Below are 25,195 nucleotides of genomic sequence, written 5' to 3'. Positions count from 1 at the left end.
AGCTGTCTACCACAGTATATTGGAGTTGAAATGAAAGAATGAATATGAAAATTATTTTATTTCAACTCCAATATACGGTGGTAAAAATATATATTTTTAAAAACTTTGCCAATGTCCAAATATTTATGGATCTGACTGTATCTGCAAAAATAATGTAATTAATAAAAAGAAAAATTAAAAAACAGCTTGTATGGTCATTGTGCATGTTTTTCTAGTCCAGCCAACTTTTCTAATTTTTATGGAATTAATTAATTAATTTTATTATTACGATTATCATGGTTTTTTGTACATCTTGCAAGGCGCTCTTGGACACATTAGTGATGGAACCTGGAGACATTGGGTGTTTCGGGTCTTTAATACTCAGTCTACCTTGACCTGGCCTGTGTCCAAATTGCTGATCACTCTCCAGAGCCATCTTGAAGCTCTCTCAGAAGCCTCTGTGGTGCTCCTGATAGCTCTTTTCATTGGTTGTCCTGTGATGTTAAGATGCTTTAAGGTGTGGTAGAGAGACTGGCTGGAAAAGCCTCTCCAGCACACAACGGGACCCTCATAATAATAATAATAATAATAATAATAATAATAATAACAACAACAACAACAAGAACAACTATCATAGCACGTTTGCCTCACACCTCCAGGATTGGGGGATCGAGTTCGATTTCTTCGATTTGTGCCTGGAGTTTGCATGCTCTCCCCGTGCTTCAGGGGTTTCCTTCGGGTAATTTGGTTTCATCCCCCAGTTCACAGAAATGTGCTGTAGGCTGATTGGCATTTCCAAATTATCCGTAGTGTATGAATGGGTGGGAGTGTGTGTGCAATTGTGCCCTGCAACAGGTTGGCACCCTGTCCAGGGGTGTCCCCTGCCTTGTGCCCCAAGTCCCCTGGGATAGGCTCCAGGCTCCCCCACAACCCTGTGTAGGATACGCAGTACAGAAAATGGAAGGCTGGATTGATGGATGTCCCAAATCAATGTCACTGCTACAGCAAAATGGTAGAACTTTGGGGAAATTAAACTTATGCCAGAAAATTCCGCTGAGCTTCGTGCCACTGCCCAATTTATTTATTTTTTTTACTTATGGCTCAATACTAAACCTACCAAATGTTTCTCACTCCCATTTTCTGTCGGCCAGATCATTTAATAAAATAAGCTAAAAATCTACAACAGAAACAGAAAGCAAAGTTAAAACCAGAAATTTATTTTCAAAGGTTATGTAAACATCTCAAAATATACTGTACCTCTGTTAAACATTTCCAAATAATCAGTAGGAATAAATCTTGTACAAACTGTACATGCACATGGTAAGAAAGATTCCAACAGGAATTTGAAATGTGAACCTTAAAACTCGAGTACGTGAGTGAGGGGTGCATTGCTGTTAAGGTATAAAGTTTGCATGTTTCCATAAACTCCGTGCCTGACTACCACCCCAGCCTCGGTGCACTTTGCTGATGCAGCTACCTCTTTCTCACACTGACTGACGAACTGTTGGTAGATATAAAGGCCTTTCCAGCTTTCAATGGCATCGTTGTGCTGCACTCTGCTGCCTTTAACTACACCAGTCATGGTATCCTGAGGAATGATCATCACACTTCCCGGAAGCTCCATGATGGATACATGGCTGCCCGTACTTGTGGGAAAGAATGTTGCGTTGAGCAAGGTGTTTACTGTGGAGAACACATTATACAACATGTTTCAAAACACATTTTGGATGTCAGCTTTAGACCTCATTACTGTGAGATTCCACCAAATGCAAAGTAGCAAGATTCAATATCAGTCCATACAGGATTTTGAGTTTATTTTTTGTGATTGTTAGAGCCAAAAATGCTTGATTTTCTGTGGCTTTTTTTCAAAATTTGCGATGCAACTCGCAGAGTTTATTGTGCTTTTTTGTGGAAAACTACTTGAATTGGTGAAATTTATAATTGCATGAAATAGTTTTGCACGTTCTTTCGCAGTGATGTTTGTTAGTAATCAGAATCATCTTTATTGTTGAGTACGGTGGGTTTACATGTACAAGGAATTTGTCTTGGTGTACTGGTGCTTAACAATAACAGTACATACAAGAAATAAAATAATATTAATAAGAAACAAGAGGGAAAGTTAGGAAAATGAGAAGCATAAAAAAAAACTATAAAGCTATGTTTTGGAAGGTTTAGGAAAATAAAAATAAAGACATTAACGCAGGATGTGCAAAAGTTGGCCAGTGCAATTGCTCACATTTGTAGGTGCAGTATAGCAGTCTGAGTTGTGTGTGTGTTAATGTAACGCATATGAAACAACACTGTGGGGTTGTTCGTTAATGTGATGTGTAAATGTCCATGGAGGCGGATAAGAGACCATGGTGGGTCCTGAGTATTGTTAATAAGGCCAGTTGCTGATGGGAAGAAACTGTTTTTGTGGCGTGAGGTTTTTGGTCTCGATGGACCGCAGCCTCCTGCCGGAGCGGAGTGCCTCGAAAAGTTTGTGTCCAGCATGAGAGGGGTCAGCCATAATCGTAACTGCCTGCTTTAGGGTCCTAGAAGTGTACAAGTCATGAAGGGGTGGCAGATTGCAGCCAATCACCTTCTCAGGAGAGCGAATGACATGCTGCAGTCTGTCCTTGTCCTTGGCAGTCGAAGCAGCGTACCAGATGGTGATGGAGGAAGTGAGTACTCACCATACTCATGATGGAGGTGTAGAAGTGCACCATTATTGTCTTTGGTAGGTTGAACTACTTCAGCTGCCACAGGAAGTACACCCTCTGGTGCGTTTTTTTAATCAGAGAGCTGATGTTCAGCTCCCACTTGAGGTCCTGGGTGATGATGGTGGAAGGAGTGCATAATATCAACTGGGGAGTCACACAGGATGATGGGGGCACGTGGGGCTTGGTTCCTCCTGAAGTCTCCCACCATCTCCACTGTTTTCACACCAGTTTTTCACATCTTCCACCCGTAGGCAAACTCATCCCCCTCAGAGATGAGCCCAGTGTCGTCCGCAAACTTCAGTAGTTTGATGGACTGGTGAGTGAAGGTGCAGTTGCTGGTGTAGAACGAGACGTGTAGAGGAGAACGAACACAGCCTTGGGGGATCCAGTAATGATGGTGATTTAAATTAGAACTTTTAGCTGTACTCATGGTCGACTCATATAAATCGAAGATGGCTTTGATTGAATGCGCGTTGTGTTGATGTCACATGACGCGTCTTGGCCCAAATCTGCAGAAAATCTGTGCTAATTTTGAAAAACTGCAAGCTCCTCCGAATATTGCGGAGTGTGCTTGATTTTGAATTAATTTCTGCGATCGCAAAATCCTGGAGGGACTGCAATATGAACCATCAAGGCCATGGTCTAAAATACTGACATACAATAACCTTTAAAAATACGCTCTGATGTTAAAACACTGTTATAAAGTAAAATAAAGGTAGTAAGATGATATATTATAACACTTTGCTCTAAAAGCCAGTGTGTATCTTCAAAAGAAACTCTTAATTTATGACAAAAACAAATATTTTCTAAACTCTAAAAGCATTTACACAGTAATATTTCCTAGAATATTAATATTATATTTTTAATACATGAATATTCATTCATATTAAAGAAAGAAACAAAAAAGGATCAATTACTTGTTGAATTGTATTAAATAAATTATTAGTGATACTTTCTAGAATGTTGATAAGTAGAAGTTATTTGAAAATGATCCTAAAAGTAACAGAATGCCATTTTAAAGACAATAGGCTTCATTTATCAAGCTGGATATGAATGGATTTATTCATAAATCATTCGTAGGTGCATTTATACAAAAAAATCTGGTATTCATAAAAATCCTGTAATTTCGGAAGGGGGGAAAAAAAAATGTTCATATCCTACTCATGCTCCTGAATGAATATAAATGTACACAGAAGAAGACCAACTAATGTAAACCTCGACTTGATAGACTTCAAATTGTATCATTTGCGGGGACTAAGAGCACCATTGAGAACATTTTCTGAAACCCAGTCGTTTATCTTATTGGCATTAATTAAAGCGTATGAAAATTCGAGAAAGCGAAATCCATACTCAAACCCATAAATTAATAAACAAATAACACGTGTCATTCAGCTATAACAAAAGAAATGTTGCAGTAAAAACGGAGGGCAGGCCGGTCTGCCTGCGCATAACTGTAAACAACTGCCAGAAGATTAAGGTCACGCTTATGCAGGAAAGACCTTTATCACTTATTTCAGAGGATGAAAGCTGGCGGTTCTGTTTGCCATGGCATCTTCTTTTAATGCTATGCAACAAGAGCACATCAGCTGAGACACTTCAAACAATTCTGTGCGACGTGCTTGGTGTGCATGATTACCTGGGTACAGTGTAGATCGGTCACATTTTCCTGTCATGCCATTTCTGTCACCTCGCTTAATTCACATCGAATGAACCTTTTCTCTCATTTGTCTCTAGATTTTGACCTTACAGGTGCTGTTACACTGCTAAATAGTTTTCATTGGCATAGGAGTGAGTCCTCTGTGCACTTGACTTTTAATGGAGTTTTGTGGGTGTCACTACATGCAAATGAGCGGTATGTGGAATAAGCTTTGCACTTTACAGGTGAGCAACAGACACACGCTTACAGGAAGAAAATCAGTCTTTCTGAAATGTTTGTAAATCTGGCTTACACAAACATTTACTGTGGGGGAAATAAGTATTGAACGAGTCAACATTTTTTTCAGTAAATATATTTCCAATGAGGTTACTCAAATGAAATTTTCACCATACATCAGTATTAACTCAAGAAATCTGGAAATTCCCAAGTCTGTAAAGAAATTTATGTGTAATAAAGTGGAAGGACACAGGAAAAAAGTATTGAACATGCTAAGAAAAATCAGTTCTCCAAGGCAACCTGAAATCCGTAACTAATTATACTCCCTATCTGTGCACATTAATATCAGCTGGGTTAGTAAATTGATGGTCTATAAAAAGGCTTTTCGTTACCAAGGTGTCACACAAGACACATCTCATGATGGGTAAAAGCAAAGAATTCTCCCAAAAGCTTCACAACCTTATTGTTGCAAAACATATTGATGGAATCAAATCTAGACATATTTCAAAACTTCTGAATCTTCCAGAAAACACCATTGGGGCCATTATCTGCAAGTGGAAGCAACATCACTTCATCATCAACCGGCCACACACAGGAGCGCCAAGCAAGATTTCTGACCAGGGAGTCAGAAGAATAGTTAGAAGAGTAGCCCAAGAACCAAGGACCACTCGGAAAGAGCTCCAGAAACACTTGGAGGCAGCAGGTGCCATCGTCACAGAGAAAACAATAGACAATGCACTCCACTGCTCACGCTCACCCCGCAAGACTCCGTTACTAAAGAAAAGGCATGTCGAAGCTCGTTTAAAGTTTGCTACAACTCATTTGGACAAGCCTATGAAATACAGGGAGAGTGTAGTCTGGTCAGACGAGAGCAAACTTGAACTTTTTGGCTGTCATACTACACACCATGTTTGATACGTGTTCAATACTTATTTCCCCCACTGTACACACAACTTCACTAAAAGATTGATAAATGATGCCCAATGATATTGAGAAAAATCATATAAATATATTGAGATGTACATATTTAAAGAAGTATATTATGAAGTAATACCGTCATTAATTTTACTATACTTACCCATTTTGGGAATGGTTTTCTCAGTAGCACCTTTATAAAAGCACACATAGATCACGATTCCGTCACGAATCTGTAAAGAGGAGATCAGCCACATCACTTCAACCGCCTTAATATGTAGACGTGTTTAATATGAAAAGTTGACAAAGCAAATAAAAAAAAATACCTCGACCCATTCAGAGTCTGCATCTGCTGTCTGAGGCTTGACCTGCAGTAAGGCATGTGTGCATTGCTGAACTACAGTCCTGGCACTCAATCTGCTGTTTCTCTGCTCCTGTGCCGAATCCCCAAGCAGCTGATAAGAACCAATGGCACTGCCGAGAAATCCACTAAAAACAGTACAAGCAAAGCAGATCAGCCTTAGGCTCTTGTAGCCTTGAATTAAGTATTTAAAGCCAGTCCCTTCAGGATTTCGCGATTGCAGAAATTAACACCAAATCAAGCAAACTCTACAATATTCAAAGGAGCTTGCAATTTTTCTAAATTACAGCAGATTTTCTGTCTTGGGCCAAGACACGTCACGTGACATCATCACAAAGCGCATTCAGCCAAAGCCCTTTTCGATTCACATGCGTCGAGCATGAGTACACCTAAAAAGGTCTCACTTACCAACAAACATCACTGTGAAAGAAACAATTTCACGGAATTGCAATTCCGACGATTCAAGTGGTTTTCCGCAAATAAAAAAGCACAAAAAACCCCAGCAAGTTACAGCGCCAATTTTGAAAAAAGCTGCAGCAAAATCAAGTGTTTTTGGCCACGATAATAATAAAAAAAACCCTGTGAAATCCTGTACGGACTGTAAAACTGAAACACAGGCATTCAGAAGACAAACTGAGGTTCTGTGCTACCAGAGCCGATGAAACTTTTTTTTTAACATCGTTACGCTTCTGAATACATTTCAGATTAATTGTCATGCAACTAACCAACCAAAAGATTACAACATGTCCAAATCATCACGTTGCATATCACCTAAAAATATGGGTGAAAAACTGGTTTGCTACTTAACTAAACACACCATATGGCCAAAAGTATGTGGACGCCTTACAATCACACTCACATGTGCTTGCTGAACATCCCATTCCAAAACCATGGCCATTAATATTTAGTTCCCTATTTACTGCTATAACAAATCTTTAGTTTCATAGGAAACAAACTGCATCTCTCTTACTCAATGAATTGAGAAGTGATGCTCCAAAAACGTAGATTTCATCCTCCTATCAGTAGGCTAGACGAGTTTAGATGTCAACTGTATACTATACATTCTTAAAAAAAACCACAACAACAACTTGGTTTAAGTAAGGTATAAAACACATATTCAGGACATGCTGTTAAAGGAACTTTGGGGTACTAACACATTATTTTCCTAAAACAGTATGCCCTATTGAGTTTTATTCTTCTTGTACCACAGCAACTTACATTATAGCAGCTATAAACAGTTCTTCCTTCACGAGCCTCTATTTTTTTTCTCTCTCTTTCAAAGTTAAGAACTAAAATGCAACGTGTCACTTTACACCATGAAGCACAAACACCTCAGTCCTGAAGACTTTCTTGTGTCAGTAAACTTAAAGGAACGGTTTTACCTCTGACTGTTATAAAGTGCTGATACTGGAGACTCGGTCCAAAAATGCTAAATAAACATCTCCTCACAGAAAACCTCACCATATCCACGATTACTCACTTTAAAAAATATTTTTATTAGAATAAATGCATTAATATGGACAGCCATAACTGCTGTCCAAGTTAGAAAAAGTTCATCAACACTTGTCAAGAGTTCAACTGCACTGTGGCATAGTGAACAGCAATAGTGCTTACAAATAATAACAGTTATGCAATGTGACATATCGAATTATTTCTGTTTTTCTATGCTGATAAGAAAGCGTGTCAGAGGTAAATGTGAGGTATTTGTTCTTCCTGGTTATTGATATAGTTAATACAGCTGTGTACCTTGCTACCGAGTCAGTTAGTCCGAGAACAGTTCCTTCACGGGCAGCAGTGCTGCGAGGTTGAGTTGGAGCGAGGATCTCAGGCGTAGTGATGATCAGACACTGCGGAATAGCCAACTCAGTGCCTGACAGGTGTAGGTCATTTTCAGTTGTCAGAACCCCATTTATCTGTACTGGACTACATCAAAGTGAAAATATTATAGATAGGACCGGAAATAATAAAGCATAGCTGTTAAGAAATACAACATGTACACTCCTGGGCAAAAAAAAAAAAATGGGCCAAGCCCAAAATGATAAATGGATAAATGGTTGAGACTGGCCAGTACCTGGATGGGAGACCTCCTGGGGGAAAACTATGGTTCCTGCTGGAAGTCGTATTAGTGAGGCCAGCAGGGGGTGCGCACCCTGCGGTCTGTGTGGGTCCCCCAGTATAGTGACGGGGACACTGTAAAAACAGCACTGTCCTTCGGATGAGACGTTAAACCGAGGTTGACTCAATAAAAATCCCGGGACACTTCTCGTAAAAGAGCAGGGGTATAACCCCGGTGTCCTGGTGAAATTCCCCCATTGGCCCTTCTCTATCATGGCCCCCTAATAATTTCCATCTCTGAACTGGCTACATCACTCTCTCCTCTCCACTAATAGCTGGTGTGTGGTGGGTGTTCTGCCGTGGCTGTCATCGCATCATCCAGGATGCTACACACTAGTGATGGTTGAGAACCCCCCCCCCGATACTATGTGAAGGGCTTTGAGTGTATACAAAAGCGCTATATAAATGTAACTGTAACAAAATTTTTAATGGTCTTAACAAATTATTGGTCAGGAAATTAGCAAGAATTAAACACAGATAAAGTAATGTTCATTCTTGCTGATTTTCTGACCAATGATTTGTTGTTAAGACCACTGAAAGCTTAATATTTTGCCAGTCTGCATTTGGCCCTTTTTTTTGCCCAAGAATGTAAATATGTCCGTCAGAAATTTCCCATGTCCCAATAAAAATCCATAAAAGTAACATTACTACTACTACTATTATAACAACAACAACTAATATAGTAGAAATATCCTGCTAGTACAATAACACCAACAGCAATAATAATAATAATAATAATAATAATAATAATAATATTAATGTTTTCATCCACCTATATTTAGCTATAATGTATATTGTGTGGCCACAATATACATTATAGTGTGTGGCCAAAATGATGGGGAATGTTGGATAGACACAGACACGTACCTTTAACTAATTTAACTGTCATTTTTTAGGTGGTGTGAGTTTATGATGTGAGGACACACACACTGTCAAATCAGAGCTTTCCCAACATTTCCAAGTGCCAAATACAAACAGAATGAAGACGTGAACACTTTGAAGCTTATAATCACCAACATGACGAGTATACAGTGACTACGTTTACATGGACAGCAGTAATCTAATTATTGACCTTACTCTGATTAAGATAATAATGTGATTAAGGTGTTTACATGAGTCGCTTTTAGAATACTCCTGTCATGTTCCCGTTTTACATGTTTTAGAACATAATTAGATTAACAGCCCGCGTCATTACGTCACCGCGCCACGCCGTCCGACGTCCCTCCAGAATTTCACGTATCAACATACAGTTCGTCTTCGTTATGGTACCGTATACAGTTTTGGGTGTTTTTATTTATTTTTTTTACGAACGCTTTAAGTGCAGTTAATTATTTGTCATGCTATACGTGCTAATAGACAACTGCTTGAAGCGGTGGGTGTGTCCCAAATCACGTAGTTTCCGTCTATATAGTAGCCGAGATACATGTATTTTTCCCCACTACAGGCCTATAGTAGGAAAGTATGCAATTTGGGACACAGCCGAACTCTCTTGTTCACCGTAAAACGGCCGTGTGATCATGTCCTGTCGCAAAATGCAGTGAAAACTCCCACACGACGTTCATAATGTGATTAAGGTGTTTACATGTCACTACTACACGTCCATAATGCGACTAAAACAGGAGTACTCCACCTGTCTTAATTAGATTATTGCTTACTTCGATTATGACCTTGATTAGATTAAGGTAAGTAAAAATTGCTGTTTACATGGTAGTTTCTTAATTAGAGTATGGTCCTAATCGGATTAAGAGTGGATTATTGTTGTCCTTGTAAACGCAGCTATTGTTAATGCAGACATCACATGTTCTGTTCTTTCTATCGAACGTCTTCAGAATATTCACATAATTAGGAGTAATACACAGACACGACGATACACGTTTTCGCTTGATAGATTTACAGTAACTCGCTTCAAAGTTGCAAACCTTCAGACACAAATTTGCTGTTGCTGAAGTCGGATTTAGATTGATAGTAAAAACATGACAAAGGATACCTGTCTCGATCCAGCATGTTCTCTAAAGGCTCAGGGAGCTCGGGACTGGCACAGGACTCCACGCCACGGGCTCCGTCAGAGCTGGAACACTGGGAGCAGCGCTGAATCCACAGAGCCACATCTGCCCTCATCGAACCCCAGAAGAAGTGTTGAGAGATGAGCTTCAAGCACTTTTCCAGCTCCAGGTGGTTCATGTCATTGTGGTAGATGGCGAGGGTTGACTGCACCTCCTCTCTGCTCCTGACCACCCTGCGCCTCCCGTGCTTCTGCGTGCCTCGGCCCGACAAGTAGAACAGGAAGCCGTCTGAAATGGATGGGACTGATCTATTAGGATTGCAGTAAATGTGCAGAACAGGAATGGCAGTGCAATAGAATATTAGTGTCCAGTAATTTGTATTAGAAACTGAGGTTCATTCATTTTAAATCAAAACTACTTTTTGTTTATCTACAGTATAAAACATGTATCGTAATTTCCGGACTATAAGCCGCTACTTTTTTCACACGCTTTGAACACTGCGGCTTAAACAACGATGCGGCTAATTTATGGATTTTTATGGGCTAATGAGCTTCATGCAGCCAAAACATTTAGCCTCATCACATCGGACCAATGAAATTACCGAACAGGTCACAGTGGACCAATGAAACTGTTCGAATTAAATCAAACGCACTCACACTAAATTCTTCAGATCAGTCATTTTGCGCTTCATGCACACACCCTCATCATGGAAAACACACGAAGAAATGCATATGATGCAGCTTTCAAGTTAAAGGCGATCGATCTGGCTGTCGAAGAAGGAAATAGCATGCGAAGAGCAACTTTTGCTCAAGTCTGCCAGTGGATCCTAACAGCGTGGAGCAGTGCCAAAAAATCTACTATCACCAACGGGTTTCGAAAGGCTGGACTGCTGCGTGATGAAGAGGACAGCACAAGCTCAAGGGTGAATTTGCCTCGAGACGTAAGTGACATTGAGAGCGACAACTAAAGAGAGACTGAGAAAGTGTGTGACGAAGTACCGGTAATTCTGAGGCTGTTCAATTCTGACACTGAAGAAGACGACTTTAGTGGTTTTAGTGCGCAGGAGGAAGATGAAGATAGCGATCAATGACTTTTCCTGGTAGGCAACTGTATTTTTTATTTTTTTAACCAGCCGTGTTACAGGCACTGTTCGGAAAAAAGCATTTACGGTACGTATTTAATTAAAAGTTAAAAAAATTCTTTGTGTAACATCTTTCTGTGTAAATATCTCATGTTACAACGTGGACACCTGCGGCTTATAGACAAGTGCGGCCTATATATGTACAAAATTTTTTTTCTTTTTAAAGTTAGTGGGTGCGGCTTATATTCAGGTGTGCTCAATAGTCCGAAAATTACGGTAGTAATCCAATTCTAGCAAATAATCTTAATAGAGGTAATAATGATCAATCATGTTTTGGTAATGGCAGATTAACATAATGGTCTTCTTTGTAGCCCTTACTTGAACGTTTTATTTTTAGAACATACAGCATATGAATAATCTCTTATCTTGTCTAATAATCTTATCTCTCTAATAACCTTTAATCTAATAATTTAATAATCTTTAATCTTGTCTCTGTTGTCTAATTATCTTATCTAGGATTAGGTTTTAGTTTTATAATCATTACATTTTTGGAAATACCTTGAAAGAAATATCACTTTTCTTTCCGTCCAAATGTCAGTTAGCTGCTTAAACATCAAGTAAACATCTTTTTTGATCAGAAATTTGTCAACTATTGAGTCCTCACCGTGGATAGCAAACCTTGAGCAGAGTCTCCTGAAGGTGTTTTTCTCCACAGAGCTGAGTCCAGGTGGATAGCCTTTCCCTTTCAAATATTTCTCAACTGCATCGTATTTAGAGAAAAAAGCATGCTGGGTACTTAAGCCGTCCGTTGCCTCTGAAGAACCGCTCCTTTCAGCCATACCTTGAGAAGCATCTTCCTTATCCTGCGAGGAAACAATTTCTACTCAGTCAATGATGGAGAGTAACACGATTTGACCACAGCTGGACATAACATGATTTTGACATGATTTTGGTGTCGCTGACAATTTTTGGAATCACGTCTAAAGTGCATTTCACTGAGCTGCTGGAGTTCATGATGAAGTTCGGACATTATATAGTATGAGCAGTGTCTCCAACCCAATATACAGATGCATCTAAAAACAAAATGAATAGTGGAAAAGTTTGTTTTTTCCCATAATTTAAATCAAAAAGTGGAACTTTCATATATTCTAAATTAATTACACATAAAGTGAAATATTTCAAGCCTTTGCTTGTTTTAATCTTGATGATTACGGCTTACAGCTCATGGAAATCAAAACAGTATCTCAAAATATTAGAATAAAGAATTTATAATACAGAAATGTCGACCTCCTGAAAAGTATGTTCATTTATGCACTCAATACTTGGTCAGGGCTCCTTTTGCACAAATTTCTGCATCAATGCGGCGTGGCATGGAGGCAATCAGCCTGTGGCACTGCTGGGGTGTTTTGGAAGCCCAGGTTTCTTTGATATCGGCCTTCAGCTCGTCTGTATTGTTGGGTCTGGTGTCTCTGATAGATTCTCTATGGGGTTCAGGTCAGGCGAGTTGGCTGGCCAATCAAGCACAGTAATACCATGGTCAGTAAACCAGTTAGTAGTAGTTTTGGCACTTTGGGCAGGTGCCAAGTCCTGCTGGAAAAGGAAATCAGCATCTCCATTAAGCTTGTCAGCAGATGAAGCATGAAGTGCTCGAATATCTCCTGGCAGACGCTGCATTGACTTTCGACTTGAGAAAACACAGTGGACCAACACCAGCAGATGACATGGCCCCCCAAATCATCACTGACTGTGGAAACTTCACACTGGACTTCAAGCAACTTGGATTCTGTGCCTCTCCACTCTTCCTCCAGACTCTGGGACCTTGATTTCCAAATGAAATGCAAAATTAACTTTCATCTTCCCCATGATTGTGGTTGTGTGTACTGAACCAGACTGAGAGATTAAAGGCTCAGGAAACATTTGCATGTGTTTTGAGTTAATTAGTTGAATAGAGCTCTTCTCAGGTTGACGTTTCTGTATTATAAATTCTTTATTCTAATATTCTGAGATACCAGAATTTTGATTCCCATGAGCTGTAAGCCGTAATCATCGAGATTAAAACAAAAAAGGCTTGAAATATTTCACTTTATCTGTAATGAATCTATAATACATGAAAAGTTCCACTTTTTGAATTAAATTATGGGGGAAAAAAATGAACTTTTCCATGATATTCAAATTTTTTTAGATGCACCTATATATCAGGCCCAAGTAAAAAATGCACTTAACTGTATTTAAAAATACTTTGTCTAGTTATGTATAACATTGACCTGTGTGTCTATACTCTGTGACCTTTTCTTCTGAAGTGTCGCACAGTTTGAACAGTCATCAGAAGACGACAAGATTTCTCTCATCATTTAAGCCTGACTTAAGAGAGATAGGAGGTAAAACACATGAAACAGACAGAGTAGTGTAAACTACCTGTGAGGTACAGAGGAGCAGGGTGGGGACTGCGTCAGGTTTGAGACAAACAGAGCCTTTTGTGTGCTCGAAGCAGTCCTCAGTGAAGTGAGTGGAACACACGACAGACCTGGGCCGGGGACGCCAGTTCATCCTGCGCAGGCTTCTGATCCACTGGTTAAGACGCTCAGGATCATCAAACGGAAATCTGTAGAAATACAGCACAGGTTTAACTGTCGTTACTTGCATCATAAACATGATGCAAGAGTGTGATAAGGAGAAAGTATTTTAGGCAAATACAAACAGCCTCCACCAGCCTGCACAGTCCTCTGGCCCAGTTTCATAAAACTTTTAGATGTTGTACATGTTCCTTTTTTTAGTAGAGGTTTTAATAACAGTGGTAGATTGAGTGTAGGTCTCTGTGTTTGCTTGCTTCTCTGATTAATAGCCTCTTTACCCAGTAACTAGCTTTTGTTGGACTTCCTCCTCTAGGCACTAGTCACTGTTGTGCCATATTATTTACATTTTTTAAATAATGGATTTAATGGCGCTCCATGTGATGCTGAAAGTTTGGGATATATATATTTTTAAATACATTCCAGAACTTTGTCCTGTAATTGTTTTGGTAACTTTGAGGTCTTTGTGATGTTCTTTGTTTAAGTACATTCTCTAACAAATTCTGGGGTGTATCGGGAACAAATGTATTTATATTGAAATTACATGACACTTTAATTGCACAGGTCTCCATTAAACGCCATTCAACTAATTAGGTGAATTCTAATGGCTACTGAATTAATTTAGGAGCCACTAGTAGTTTTTTTCCATATTGCTTATCCCTTCCCTCCCATGTTGCTTCTCCTACACAGGGTCGAGCCTATCCCAGGGAATTTGGGACACAAGGTGGGGGACATCTTGGACGGGGTGCTAACCCTTTGCAGGGCACAATCGCGCACATATTAACACGCCAATTCACTCACTACAGACAATTTGGAAATCCTAATCATCCTACAAAGGATGTCTTTGGAGGAAACCCCCCGAAGCAAACTCCACACACACAGGGCAGAAGCAGGATTTGAACCACCAACCTTGAAGGTGTGAGGCAAACACGTTAACCACTAAGCCACCGTGCCCCACTGAAACGAACAGGAAATGAGAGTGAGGAATGTGAGTCTGGACCCACTGTTGACTTCTGGCGCCGTAAGGGTTAATACATAATCAAAAAATCAACGTTAGGGAAAGTTTGTGTGTCAAAAGTGATACGCATATCCAAGGGCGTGGGATCTCCAAAGCCGAAACATAATATTATCTGTGAAACCACAACTGTTGCTCACCGGTGAAACGTCAGACCCAGTGTCCTCTCCAGAGGCCCGTTGTAGTTATTGCAGCTGTAAACGGAACACCGATACTTTTGCGTCGATTCGTCCATCTTCATGCAAAACTGGCAGTTTCCAATCCACTCCTCTATGTCCCTGGTCATAGTGCCCCAGTAATAAAGCTCAGATATGGAGCTCAAACATCTGCTCATACCGAAGTGTCCTCGATTGTCATGGTGCTCCTTTAACACCTCGACGACCTCCTCTCTGTTTCGGAGAACTTTTCTGCGCTTGGAACCATGGCGATAGAAAAGGAGTTCGTCTTCAAATAAAGAACAGTAAAGAAGAATCAATTATTTTGAGTAGCTATGTAGGAAACCGACCGCTTAAAATGGGCCTTACTAACAATATTTGAATAAATCTTCCTGCCAGATTGACAAACGTTTTAATAACAGTAACTGATCTTCTTCGAGTTCACCTGCGCATGGTAATAAATGCTAGTTAGTACGCCTGTTAGTACTTTTACAGCACAGCTGATTGAGTGATGCCCATCAAACTTCAAAAAACACGACGTGCACTAAATCGTCCCTGAATGCGGCTCAGCCACTGCAGCACGTTAGCTACCACAACACTTCCCCCTTTTATTACAGTGCTATGCATGCTATGCAGGATACGTAGAAGTATTTTTCATGTTTCCACTGATTACGTAGTTACGTTGCTTCAAATGAAGCGGTCTAAACGAGAGCGCTTACCTTGAAGACAAAAGTGTTTGGCACATCTCCTGACCATGTACCTAGTGCAGTAGGGCGTACTGCTGTACACTCCCGTACGCAGGAACTTCTCCAATGCATCATATCTTCTGAAATAAGGCTCGGACTTGGAGCTCAGGAGGCTCACTTCACTCTTCACTTTACTTCCCTTTGTGCTGGTCTGCATGGAGGTATCTTTGGAGTAAGGATGCTCCACATGGACCACATCGTCATCTGCAGAGGGATTCTCATCATCCCTGGATTCCATGCAGAAGGAATCCAAGTATTCATTGTTGACCTGCTTCAATAATAAAACAAGAACAAACCATGTCACTAAACACTGCAGGTGAATATTCATCTCTCCATCAATCCATCCATCTTCTCTACCACTTATCCTACACAGGGTCGCAGGGAGCCTGGAGCCTATCCCAGAGAACTCGGGGCACGAGGCGGGGGGACACCCTGGTTGGGGTGCTAACCTATCACAGGGCACAATCACACACACATTCACACACTACAGACAATTTAGAGATACCAATCAGCCTTCAATGCATGTCTTTGGACTTGGGGAGGAAACCCGCCCTGAAGCACAGGGAGACCTCCACGCACACAAGGCGGAGCCACCGAGTCCCCAATAATCACCTTCCATTTAAGTAAAATGATTGGGTGATATTGGGTGATCACCCATTAATGTATATGAGGAGCTCTCAATCTTTTTGCAGCCTGGGGACAGATTAATTTTACAAACATAATATAAAATACTCCTGTACAGAAGTAAATGTGAAGTGTCATTTACCTCCTGCGGAACTGCACAGACTTCGATTGTGGGCACGGCATCAGGTTTAAGGCAGACAACATCTCTGCTTCGATCGAAACAGTCCTCCATGAAGTGTCTGGAGCAGATAGCTGACCTGCTGTGGAGAGACCAGCGGTCCCTCTGACAGAACTTAATCCAACGGCTGAGCCTATCCGCATCACTGAAAGGGAACCTGTCGACAAATCAGAACGTTTTAAAAAAAAGTCACTGACATTTACAAGTGCGTAAAAACAAAACCCATATCCTTATAAATCTGATCTGTGCAACTCATACCGGTGAAACGTGATGCCTTCTTCATTATCGGCCAGTCCAGGGCTCTCGCACCCCAGGACGATGCACTGCGAGCACGCGACTGGGTTGGACGGATGCGAGCAATCTTTACAGTTGTCTATCCAGTCACCGATGTCTTTGGTTATCGACCGCCAGTAATACAGATCTGACACGGCTTTCAGGCACCGAGAGCGGCCCGCATGCTTGCTGTTGTTGTGATGCTCCATCAGCACTGCTCTCACTTCCTCTTCGCTGCGCAGCACCTTACGCCGACGCTTGCCATCTATGTACCAAAGTGCACCATCTAAATAAATAAATAAATAAATAAATAAATAAATAAATCTCATGGAGCATCCTTCCTCCATTCTAGCAATATTTGTTTTAACTTCATAATTTGAGAATAAAGTCAAAATTACGAGCATAAAGTCGTAGCATAACGTCGTAATATTTTGAGAATAAAGTCATAGCAATACAAGATTAAACTCGGAATAATTTGAGAATAAAGTAAAAATTACGAGAATAAAGTCGTAGGATTGTGAGATTAACGTCGTAATATTTTGAGACTAAAAGTCGTAGCAATGTGAGAATAAAAACGTAGCAACACACGATTATACTCAGAATATTTTGAGAATAAAGTCAAAATTACACCGCGGTAAAGTCGGTTTTGTATTGGACATTCGCATATTTGAGATTCGCTCTTCTATTTCTCAATAAATAAAACACACAAAAAGGACGAATTGTGTAGTAAAAATATATATTCGGTTCTACTTCAGTTGTCCACTCCAGAGCAAGAAAATACACATTTTGTCATTTCTGTGTGTTTATTTCTTGAGAAATAGAAGAGCGAATCTTGAATGTTCACCGAATGTCCAATCCAACTTTACCACGGTGGGCGACCGTTAAACTGATCCAAGTCCAGTGAAGCAGACCTGCTTGTACACTACATAACTTCAAACACATTCACGTCAAAACGACGACTTTATTCTCAAAATATTATGACTTTATTCCAGTATTATTACGACTTTATTCTCAAAATATTACGACTCATTCCCGTAAAATTATTATTATTTTTTTTTACGTGGCACTAAAACGGCATCGTAGAAAAGACAGACAGATGTGTTATGATTATATATTCTGTAAAACAATGACTCACCTCCCCAATGAAACTTCTTACTACATCTCCTTATCACACCTTTTGAAGCTTTATCATGTTTGCCATACGTCCCAAACCGAAGATACTTCTCCACTTCATCAAACCTCTGGAAGCTCATCCTTCAGACAGGAAAAAGATTTTGGACATTTTCACTTAGGGGTGTACTCACTTTTGTTGCCAGCGGTTTAGACAGCGGTTTAATGGCTGTGTGTTGAGTTATTTTGAGGGGACAGCAAATTTACACTGTTACACAAGCTGTACACTCACTACTTTACATTGTAGCAAAGTGTCATTTCTTCAGTGTTGTCACATGAAAAGATGTAATCAAATATTTACAAAAATGTGAGGGGTGAACACTTTTTTGAGATACTGTGTTTATACATACATATAGAGAGAGAGAGAGAGAGAGAGAGAGAGAGAGAGAGATAGAGATGGAGAGAGAGATAGAGCGACAGACAGAGAGAGTAATCTGTGTACATGCAGAATATGAAGGTTTTGTTATTAAAATTATTGAGCTGTACAAAATTGTTAGTTAGAAGTTATTAGTGAATTAAAGCTGCCACTGCAGTGTGCAATTATTACATGTGAATTTCATGAACTCACTGAAGTAAAAAAAAATACAATAAAAAAAATCTTGAGAATAAGAATAATGTTTAATCAAGTAGTGATTGAGGTGTTTTTCTTTCCTCCTTCAGCAAGCACACTCTCACTTTAAGTTAATACTGTAAGGATTCGCATCATTAACTTCAGCACACATACCTTCTCCACCAGCAGCAGCGGCTCCGAGTCCTGTTTATTATTTACAATCTGGGAGAGTAAACACACCGACAGGAGCCACTTCTGAAGGGAACGCAATTTTACAGTACATCTGCTTGGCCGGAAAAAGCGTCACAAATTCCTCGTATTTAAACATTTATCATACTTTCAAAAATATTTCAGACCTATTACAATTATTCAATTATTATAGATTAAGTTTATCGCATTTGAATTGATTGCAAAACAGAAAAGTAGCTCTACAGTGTCCTAAAGTGTGCATCAATAAAAATCGACGGCGGGATTTTCCGGAGCATCAGGCCTCACGCGTCACTTCCTGTTCCTGTACGTCAAAATAAGAGCTCTTTTTTTTTTTTTTTTTTTTTTAGACCTTCCTATGTATAACATTAGGTTACAGTTGTTTCCAAATGGATTTATTTTACTATTAACATAATTAACGTTTTTCCCCTTACTAATAAAATTAATAAATTATCCTGCGACAGCTATAAACATCAGGTAGAATCTATGAAAGTTCCCCTTTTTAAATTAAATTTCGGAAAAAAACGCAACTTTTCCACAATATGCAAATATTTTGAGATGCACCCGTGTACACCGATCAGCCATAACATTAGGTCCCCCTTGTGCCGCCAAACAGCTCTGACCCATTGAGGCATGGACTCCACAAGACCTCTGAAGGTGTGCTAGGGTTTCTGGCTCCAAGATGTTAGCAGCAGATCCTTTAAGTCCTGTAAGTTGCGAGGTGGGGCCTCTATGGATCAGACTTGTTTGTCCAGCACATCCCACAGATGCATGATCAAACTGAGATCTGGGGAATTTGGAGGCAGAGACAACACCTTGCACTCTTTGTCATGTTCCTCAAACCATTCCTGAACAATTTTTGCAGTATAGCAGGGTGTATTATCCTACTGAAAGAGACCACTACCATTAGAGAATACCGTTGCCATGTTGCCAGGGTGTACTTGATCTGCAACAATGTTTAGGTAGGTGGTACGTGTCAAAATAACATCCACATGAATGCCAGGGCCCAAGGTCTCCCAGCAGAGCATTGCCCAGAGCATCACACTGCCTCTGCCAGTTTGCCTTCTTACCATAGTGCATCCTGGTGCCATCTCTTCCCCAAGCAAGCAACCCGCATGCACCCAGCCATCCACATGATATAAAAGACATTAGACATTGGATGTTAACTAACTTCCTTCTACTTAATTCTGATAAAACAGAAATACTTTTATTAGGCCCACGTGTAGCTAGAAGTAATCCTTCTGATCACATGGTTACTCTGGATGGTCTTTCTGTTTCATCATGTGCAGCAGTTAAAGACCTTGGAGTGATTATTGACTCCAGCCTATCATTTGATGCTCATGTAGATAATATTACTAGGATAGCCTTCTTTCATCTCAGAAATATTTCTAAAATAAGAAACATATTGTCACTACATGATGCGGAAATACTAGTTCATGCATTCGTCACCTCTAGATTAGATTACTGTAATGCCTTACTGTCTGGATGTTCCAGTAGGAATATAAATAAGCTCCAGTTAGTCCAGAATGCAGCTGCTAGAGTCCTAACTAGAACTAGAAGGTACGACCATATCACACCGATATTATCAATACTGCATTGGCTCCCAGTAAAATCTCGCATTAACTATAAAATACTTTTATTAACCTATAAAGCACTAAATGGTCTCGCGCCACAATATCTAAGTGACCTTTTGGTTTTATATAATCCGCCACGCCTACTTAGATCAAAAGATGCAGGCTATTTGACGGTACCTCGAATAGTGAAGGCTACAGCAGGGGGAAGAGCTTTCTCTTATAGAGCCCCACAGTTATGGAACAGTCTTCCTATTAGTGTTCGGGACTCAGACACAGTCTCAGTGTTTAAGTCTAGGCTTAAAACGTATTTGTTTACTCAAGCCTACCCTGACTAGATTCTGTTCTACTACTTCGCAGTCATAATAATCTTTTTTCTCCATCTCTCCTTTCGCCGAGCCCCACATGAATTTATGGAGATACTAGAGATCCAGATCCTTTCTGCCTCTGGATGGAGCTCAAATCTTCTCTAATTCCAGACTGCTGGGACTACGGCTGCTCCTAAGGCCATACAGACTTCATATAAATCCATAATGAACTTTTTCACACTATCTGTTGTTACCCAGATGAGGATGGGTTCCCTTCTGAGTCGGGTTCCTCTCAAGGTTTCTTCCTCTTAAAACATCTTAGGGAGTTTTTCCTTGCCACCGTCGCCACTCAGTGGCTTGCTCAGTTGGGATAAATTCGCACCTTTAATATCTGTATACCATGTTGATATTTCTGTAAAGCTGCTTTGAGACAATGTCTATTGTAAAAAGCGCTATACAAATAAAATTGAATTGAATTGAATTGAAAAAGAAAACATAATTCATCAGATCAGGCCACCTTCTTCAACTGGTCCATGGCTCAGTTCTGATGCTCACGTGCCCATTGTAGGCACTTTCAGCGGTGGACAGGGGTCAATATGGACACTCTGACCACTGTATGTTCTGAAACCTTTCTATCATAGCCAGCATTAACCTTGTCAAAGTGGCTTCCAACACATCAACTTTGAGAACTGACTGTTCACTTGCTGCCTAATATATCCCACCCCTTGAAAGGTGCCAATGTAACGAGTTAATCAATGTTATTCACTACATCCGTCAATGGTTTTAATGTTATGGCAGATTGGCGAGCCACGACCCATCCTTGCTCTTGTAAGGACTAGGCCTTTTCTGGAGGCTCCTTATACAGTTGCAATCAAAATTATTCAGCCCCCATTGCAAGTCAGGTTTATTGTCAAAATTTAAAGACTTTCATCTGAATTTTGCCAAAAGAGACCTTGAACATCCTAAAACCTTTTGGGAGAATGTTCTGTGGATTGATGAGTCGAAAGTGGAACTGTTTGGAAGACAGGGGTCCTGTTACATCTGGTGTAAACCAAACACCAAATTTCACAAAAAGAACATCATACCTACGGTCAAGAATGGTGGTGGAAGTGTGATGGTGTGTGGATGCTTTGCTGCTTCAGGGCCTGGGCAACTTGCAATAATTGAGGGAAAAGTGCATTTTCTGTACCAGAAAATCCTAAAGGAGAATATCCATAAACTGAAACTCAAGTGCAACTGGATTATGGAGCAAGACAATGATCCAAAGCATAGGAGTAAATCCTAGTCCTAGAAGTAAGTGGAAGACTGATCTCCAGTTATTGGAAGCGTTTGGTTGCAGTTATTGTGGCTAAAGGTGGCACCACCAGATTTTAAGTTTAAGGGGACAAATAGTTTTTCACACAAGTGATAGGTGTTGGATAATTTATTTTTTTTTGCTTCAATAAAAACAAAAAAAAAAACTGTATTCTGTGTTTACTCATGTTGCCTTTGTTTTATGTTGTATTTCATTTGAGGATCTAAAACTGTTTAGTATGAGATATACACAAAAAACAGAAGAAATCAAATACTTTTTCACAGAACTGTATATCAAACCTCCTGATTCAACAATAAACCAGATCCACTTGATAATAAAGGCTCCTGTGTGCCTTGTCGAAAGGGGTAACAAGGCACAAAAAAACAATGCATTGATCACCAACTATAGCAAAGAAAAATGATTTTTAGATTTATTGATGACAAACTCTGACAAACAATTTTCCCCTCCTTCATTTTTGCACTTTCCCGGGGCAGTTAATAAATTCGACTACAGTACTCAAAACTCCATTAAATGAGTATACGGTCCATTTGTATCCAGTTTTAGGACTTGTCTGTTGCCGTAGGTCCCGTGTTTGACTTCTGTGCCAGCCTCGGTACACTTGGGGGCCGAACTCAGCTCCTTTTCACAGTGACTGACAAAACTGGCATACAGCTTCTGGCCATCCTCTTTACCAATGTTGTTGTGGTACTGCATGCACTTCCCCTTCGCTTTCCCTCCCAGTGTTGCTTGAGGTACAATGAGGACATTGCCAGGCAGATCAACAACTGAGGTGTATTTCCCAGGTTCAGTCTCGGACAGCTTTACATTTAGGAGGGTGTTCACTGAGAAGAGCAGGAAATGTAGGCTAGATTAAATTAAGACTTTTTCTCGTTGACAATGTATTTGTTTTATATCATAAATTGTAAATTTAAATGTAATCATTCAACTACTGTATAAGATAGCACAATACCCATTTTGGGGATCATATCTTCAGTTGCACCTTTGAAGAAGCAAATGTAGATGACCATTCCACGATTAATCTGTGCAAATATGCAAAATCAGTAACTACAATTTTGGACATTTAAATAATTTATCAGATTTTTGGATAAATTGCATTTATAACACATCTTCCTTTAAACTGTAGTAAAAAAAAAAAAAAAAGTCCAAACTAATCAGAAAAGTGTTAACTTAATTGTTTTCATCCACACACATCCACTACATTATCTGAAATTTAGCAATTTTGAAGAAGGTTTAAGGTCCAACCACTTGGCATAATCATGTCATATATACTTGAGCTTATTTCCTGATATCCACTATATGGCCAAAAGTTTGTGCACACCTGACCATCACGTCCATATGTGCTTTCTGAACATCCCATTCCAGATTTAATCCCTCTTTGCGGTTGTAATAACCTCCACTCTTCTGGGAAGGAATTCTACTAGGGATTTGTAATAATTCAGCCACAAAAGTATTAGTGAGGTCAGGCACTGGTGCTGGGCGAGGAGGCCTGGAACGCAGTCTGTGTTCCAGTTCATCCCAAAAGTGTTCAGTGGTGGGTTGAGACTACTGTAATGCTACAGCATACAAAGACATCCTATACAATTGTGTGGCAACAGTTTGGGGAAGTATCATGTATAGGTGTGATGGTCAGGTGTACACAACCTTTGGAAACATAGTGTACAAAATATGTCAATTTCTTTGATAAGCCTTATAAACCGCACTAACTGAAGTGGAAGTAATGCTAATGTTGTATTTTCAAAATCAGTTTTTTCTTTTATATAAAATATTCAGATTCCCCCCGAAAAAATATCAGTTTAATTTTATAATTTTAATGTTCATCTTTATTTCCATCCAATGTAGAAAGACATTACAGAGTAATTTCCCAAAATGTTAATAATAACGGTTGCATTTGTTAGATTTTATACTTAGGTAAAAAAAAATATATATATATATTTTTTTACATGTTCAGTTTGTGCAATAGCTTTGAAACAAACTTTTCGGTCAAGTCTTTCTCTTGAGAGCTTCTAGCATCATCACCAAGGAAAGGTTTTGTTGTTTGTTTGTTTGCAAATGTATGCATATTTAATGAGACGAAAGTTCCAATACAAAAAAATACTTAAAAGTAATTATATCAGCAATCGATTAGTGAAGATTTATTGTGATATCTACCTACTGTACTATTCTTTTAATTATTATTATTTTACCCCATTCAGCTGTAGTGTTATGCCTTAAATTTTCAGAGAGAAAGAGAGACAGATAAATGAAATGTAAAGATAGACAGATCACCTCAACCCATTCTGCCTCAGAGTCAGCGGCTGCAGGTTTCACTTGAAGTTTTGCATGTAGACACTGCTGAAGAAGCACTCTGGCTTTTACCGAAGGTCCGTTCGCCATGGTCCTGACATAAAAACTGCATCAAAAAATTGCCATGAAAAGAAAATACTAAATATAGACAAATGAGAACACTTATCTCTAATATCCTTTTCTTTTTTTTCTTTTTTTTTTAATGTTTAGTGCCTGTAAGAACATAATAACACAATAATCAACAAGCCAGGAGAATAGAGTAAATGAATAAATTGAATAAATCCAAAGTGAAAAAAGTACGTCAAGTATATAAAGTCTTTCACAGACACTAATATTTATCCTGTGAAATATTTTTCTTGGTTTTCTCTTATATTCCACGATTATGTGAACACTTGTAGTTCATCATAGTGGATCCACCTCATGTTATTTCTGTTCTTTTACAATAATCATAAAGTGTATACCTTTGACCTGTAGCCACAAAATGTTCATTGGTAAATGCATACGTGTCTCTCTTTTTTAAATGTAATACTCAAGTTATGTCTGTTCTTTATCTTGTCCTGGTATCTTCGCAAGTGATCCCCAAGTCTTTGTACACAGTAAAAGCTCTCATATTTGAAGACCAAAAACAGTTTGCGCTTGGAGAATTTACATTTATGAATATGGTACTTTGATAATAAAAATATAAACATTTATAAAGAAAAAGAAAATTCTCCATGTTCATATTCTGGAAAAAATTTTACATTTTTATAAGTAAAAACAAAACACATGACACTCACATAACAGTGAATGAATTCAAGAGTGTCAGACCAGAATTTAACAGTGTGTGTACAGCACCACAACAACTGTATGGAAGCTTCTGGTTTATCCAAACAATGTTGATATCTACTTTAAAGTATTTTAAGAGAGCACTTATTAGGGTAAAATCTATGAATTAGCTGAAATGTTACTTTATTAGTTATAAGAAATTTTTGCAGTAAGGACCATACCTTCTTCCCAACAAAAGTTCTTTTCGAAACAAATCTCTTATTTTCTTGTTTGTTTGTTTTTTATTTAGAAGAAAGACGATGTTTACCTATAAACGATTCACAGATGTCCACAAATGCAAAAAAAGAGTCACAGGACAAATGGTCTTTAATACACTAATACCTACCACGGTAGGAATCGCTTCCGCATCACGTCATCAAAATGCGCCTTCGCGTCT

At 39.3% G+C, this 25,195-nt stretch overlaps 2 protein-coding genes across 4 annotated transcripts; both read right to left on the bottom strand.

Moving 5' to 3' along the window:
- Window positions 1-1,175: 1,175 nt before the first annotated feature.
- On the bottom strand, window positions 1,176-18,786 carry LOC128612820 (uncharacterized). 2 transcript variants are annotated; one of them, XM_053633247.1, is made up of 13 exons: window positions 18,485-18,786; window positions 17,726-17,844; window positions 16,576-16,876; window positions 16,282-16,474; window positions 15,489-15,786; window positions 14,755-15,058; window positions 13,445-13,631; window positions 11,694-11,892; window positions 9,933-10,236; window positions 7,577-7,753; window positions 5,796-5,958; window positions 5,633-5,702; window positions 1,176-1,662 (listed from the first exon to the last, which is right to left on the bottom strand). In XM_053633247.1, exons 2-13 carry the CDS (start codon window positions 17,841-17,843, stop codon window positions 1,337-1,339), a joined length of 2,640 nt encoding a protein of 879 aa, XP_053489222.1. In that variant the 5' UTR covers window position 17,844; window positions 18,485-18,786; the 3' UTR covers window positions 1,176-1,336. The 2 variants fall into 2 exon arrangements, with proteins under 2 accessions (XP_053489222.1, XP_053489223.1); XM_053633248.1 differs by having other exon boundaries at window positions 15,489-15,783.
- A 3,018-nt stretch (window positions 18,787-21,804) lies between these two features.
- On the bottom strand, window positions 21,805-25,186 carry LOC128612831 (D-aminoacyl-tRNA deacylase 2). 2 transcript variants are annotated; one of them, XM_053633264.1, is made up of 4 exons: window positions 25,145-25,186; window positions 23,977-24,100; window positions 22,661-22,730; window positions 21,805-22,532 (listed from the first exon to the last, which is right to left on the bottom strand). In XM_053633264.1, the coding sequence occupies exons 1-4, from the start codon at window positions 25,165-25,167 to the stop codon at window positions 22,207-22,209; spliced, it is 543 nt and encodes a 180-aa protein (XP_053489239.1). In that variant the 5' UTR covers window positions 25,168-25,186; the 3' UTR covers window positions 21,805-22,206. The 2 variants fall into 2 exon arrangements, with proteins under 2 accessions (XP_053489239.1, XP_053489240.1); XM_053633265.1 differs by lacking the exon at window positions 25,145-25,186 and adding an exon at window positions 25,067-25,138.
- Window positions 25,187-25,195: the final 9 nt, after the last annotated feature.

The sequence above is a fragment of the Ictalurus furcatus genome, chromosome 9 (genome assembly GCF_023375685.1).
Source record: "Ictalurus furcatus strain D&B chromosome 9, Billie_1.0, whole genome shotgun sequence".
NCBI lineage: Eukaryota > Metazoa > Chordata > Actinopteri > Siluriformes > Ictaluridae > Ictalurus > Ictalurus furcatus.
Note: the sequence above shows the minus strand (reverse complement) of the source record. Positions and strands in the feature narration are given on the sequence as shown.

Coding starts and splice junctions, on each gene's coding strand:
- LOC128612820 (XM_053633247.1), bottom strand. CDS start 17,843: ATGAGCTTCCAGAGGTTTGATGAAGTGGAGAAGTATCTTCGGTTTGGG. Junction 10,237..11,693: donor CTCAAGGTTTGCTATCCACG/GTGAGGACTCAA, acceptor CATCCATTTCAG/ACGGCTTCCTGTTCTACTTG. Junction 5,959..7,576: donor CTAACTGACTCGGTAGCAAG/GTACACAGCTGT, acceptor TACTGTTTTTAG/TGGATTTCTCGGCAGTGCCA.
- LOC128612831 (XM_053633264.1), bottom strand. CDS start 25,167: ATGCGGAAGCGATTCCTACCGTG. Junction 24,101..25,144: donor CGGAAGCGATTCCTACCGTG/GTAGGTATTAGT, acceptor TTTTTGATGCAG/TTTTTATGTCAGGACCATGG. Junction 22,731..23,976: donor CTGAGGCAGAATGGGTTGAG/GTGATCTGTCTA, acceptor ATATTTGCACAG/ATTAATCGTGGAATGGTCAT.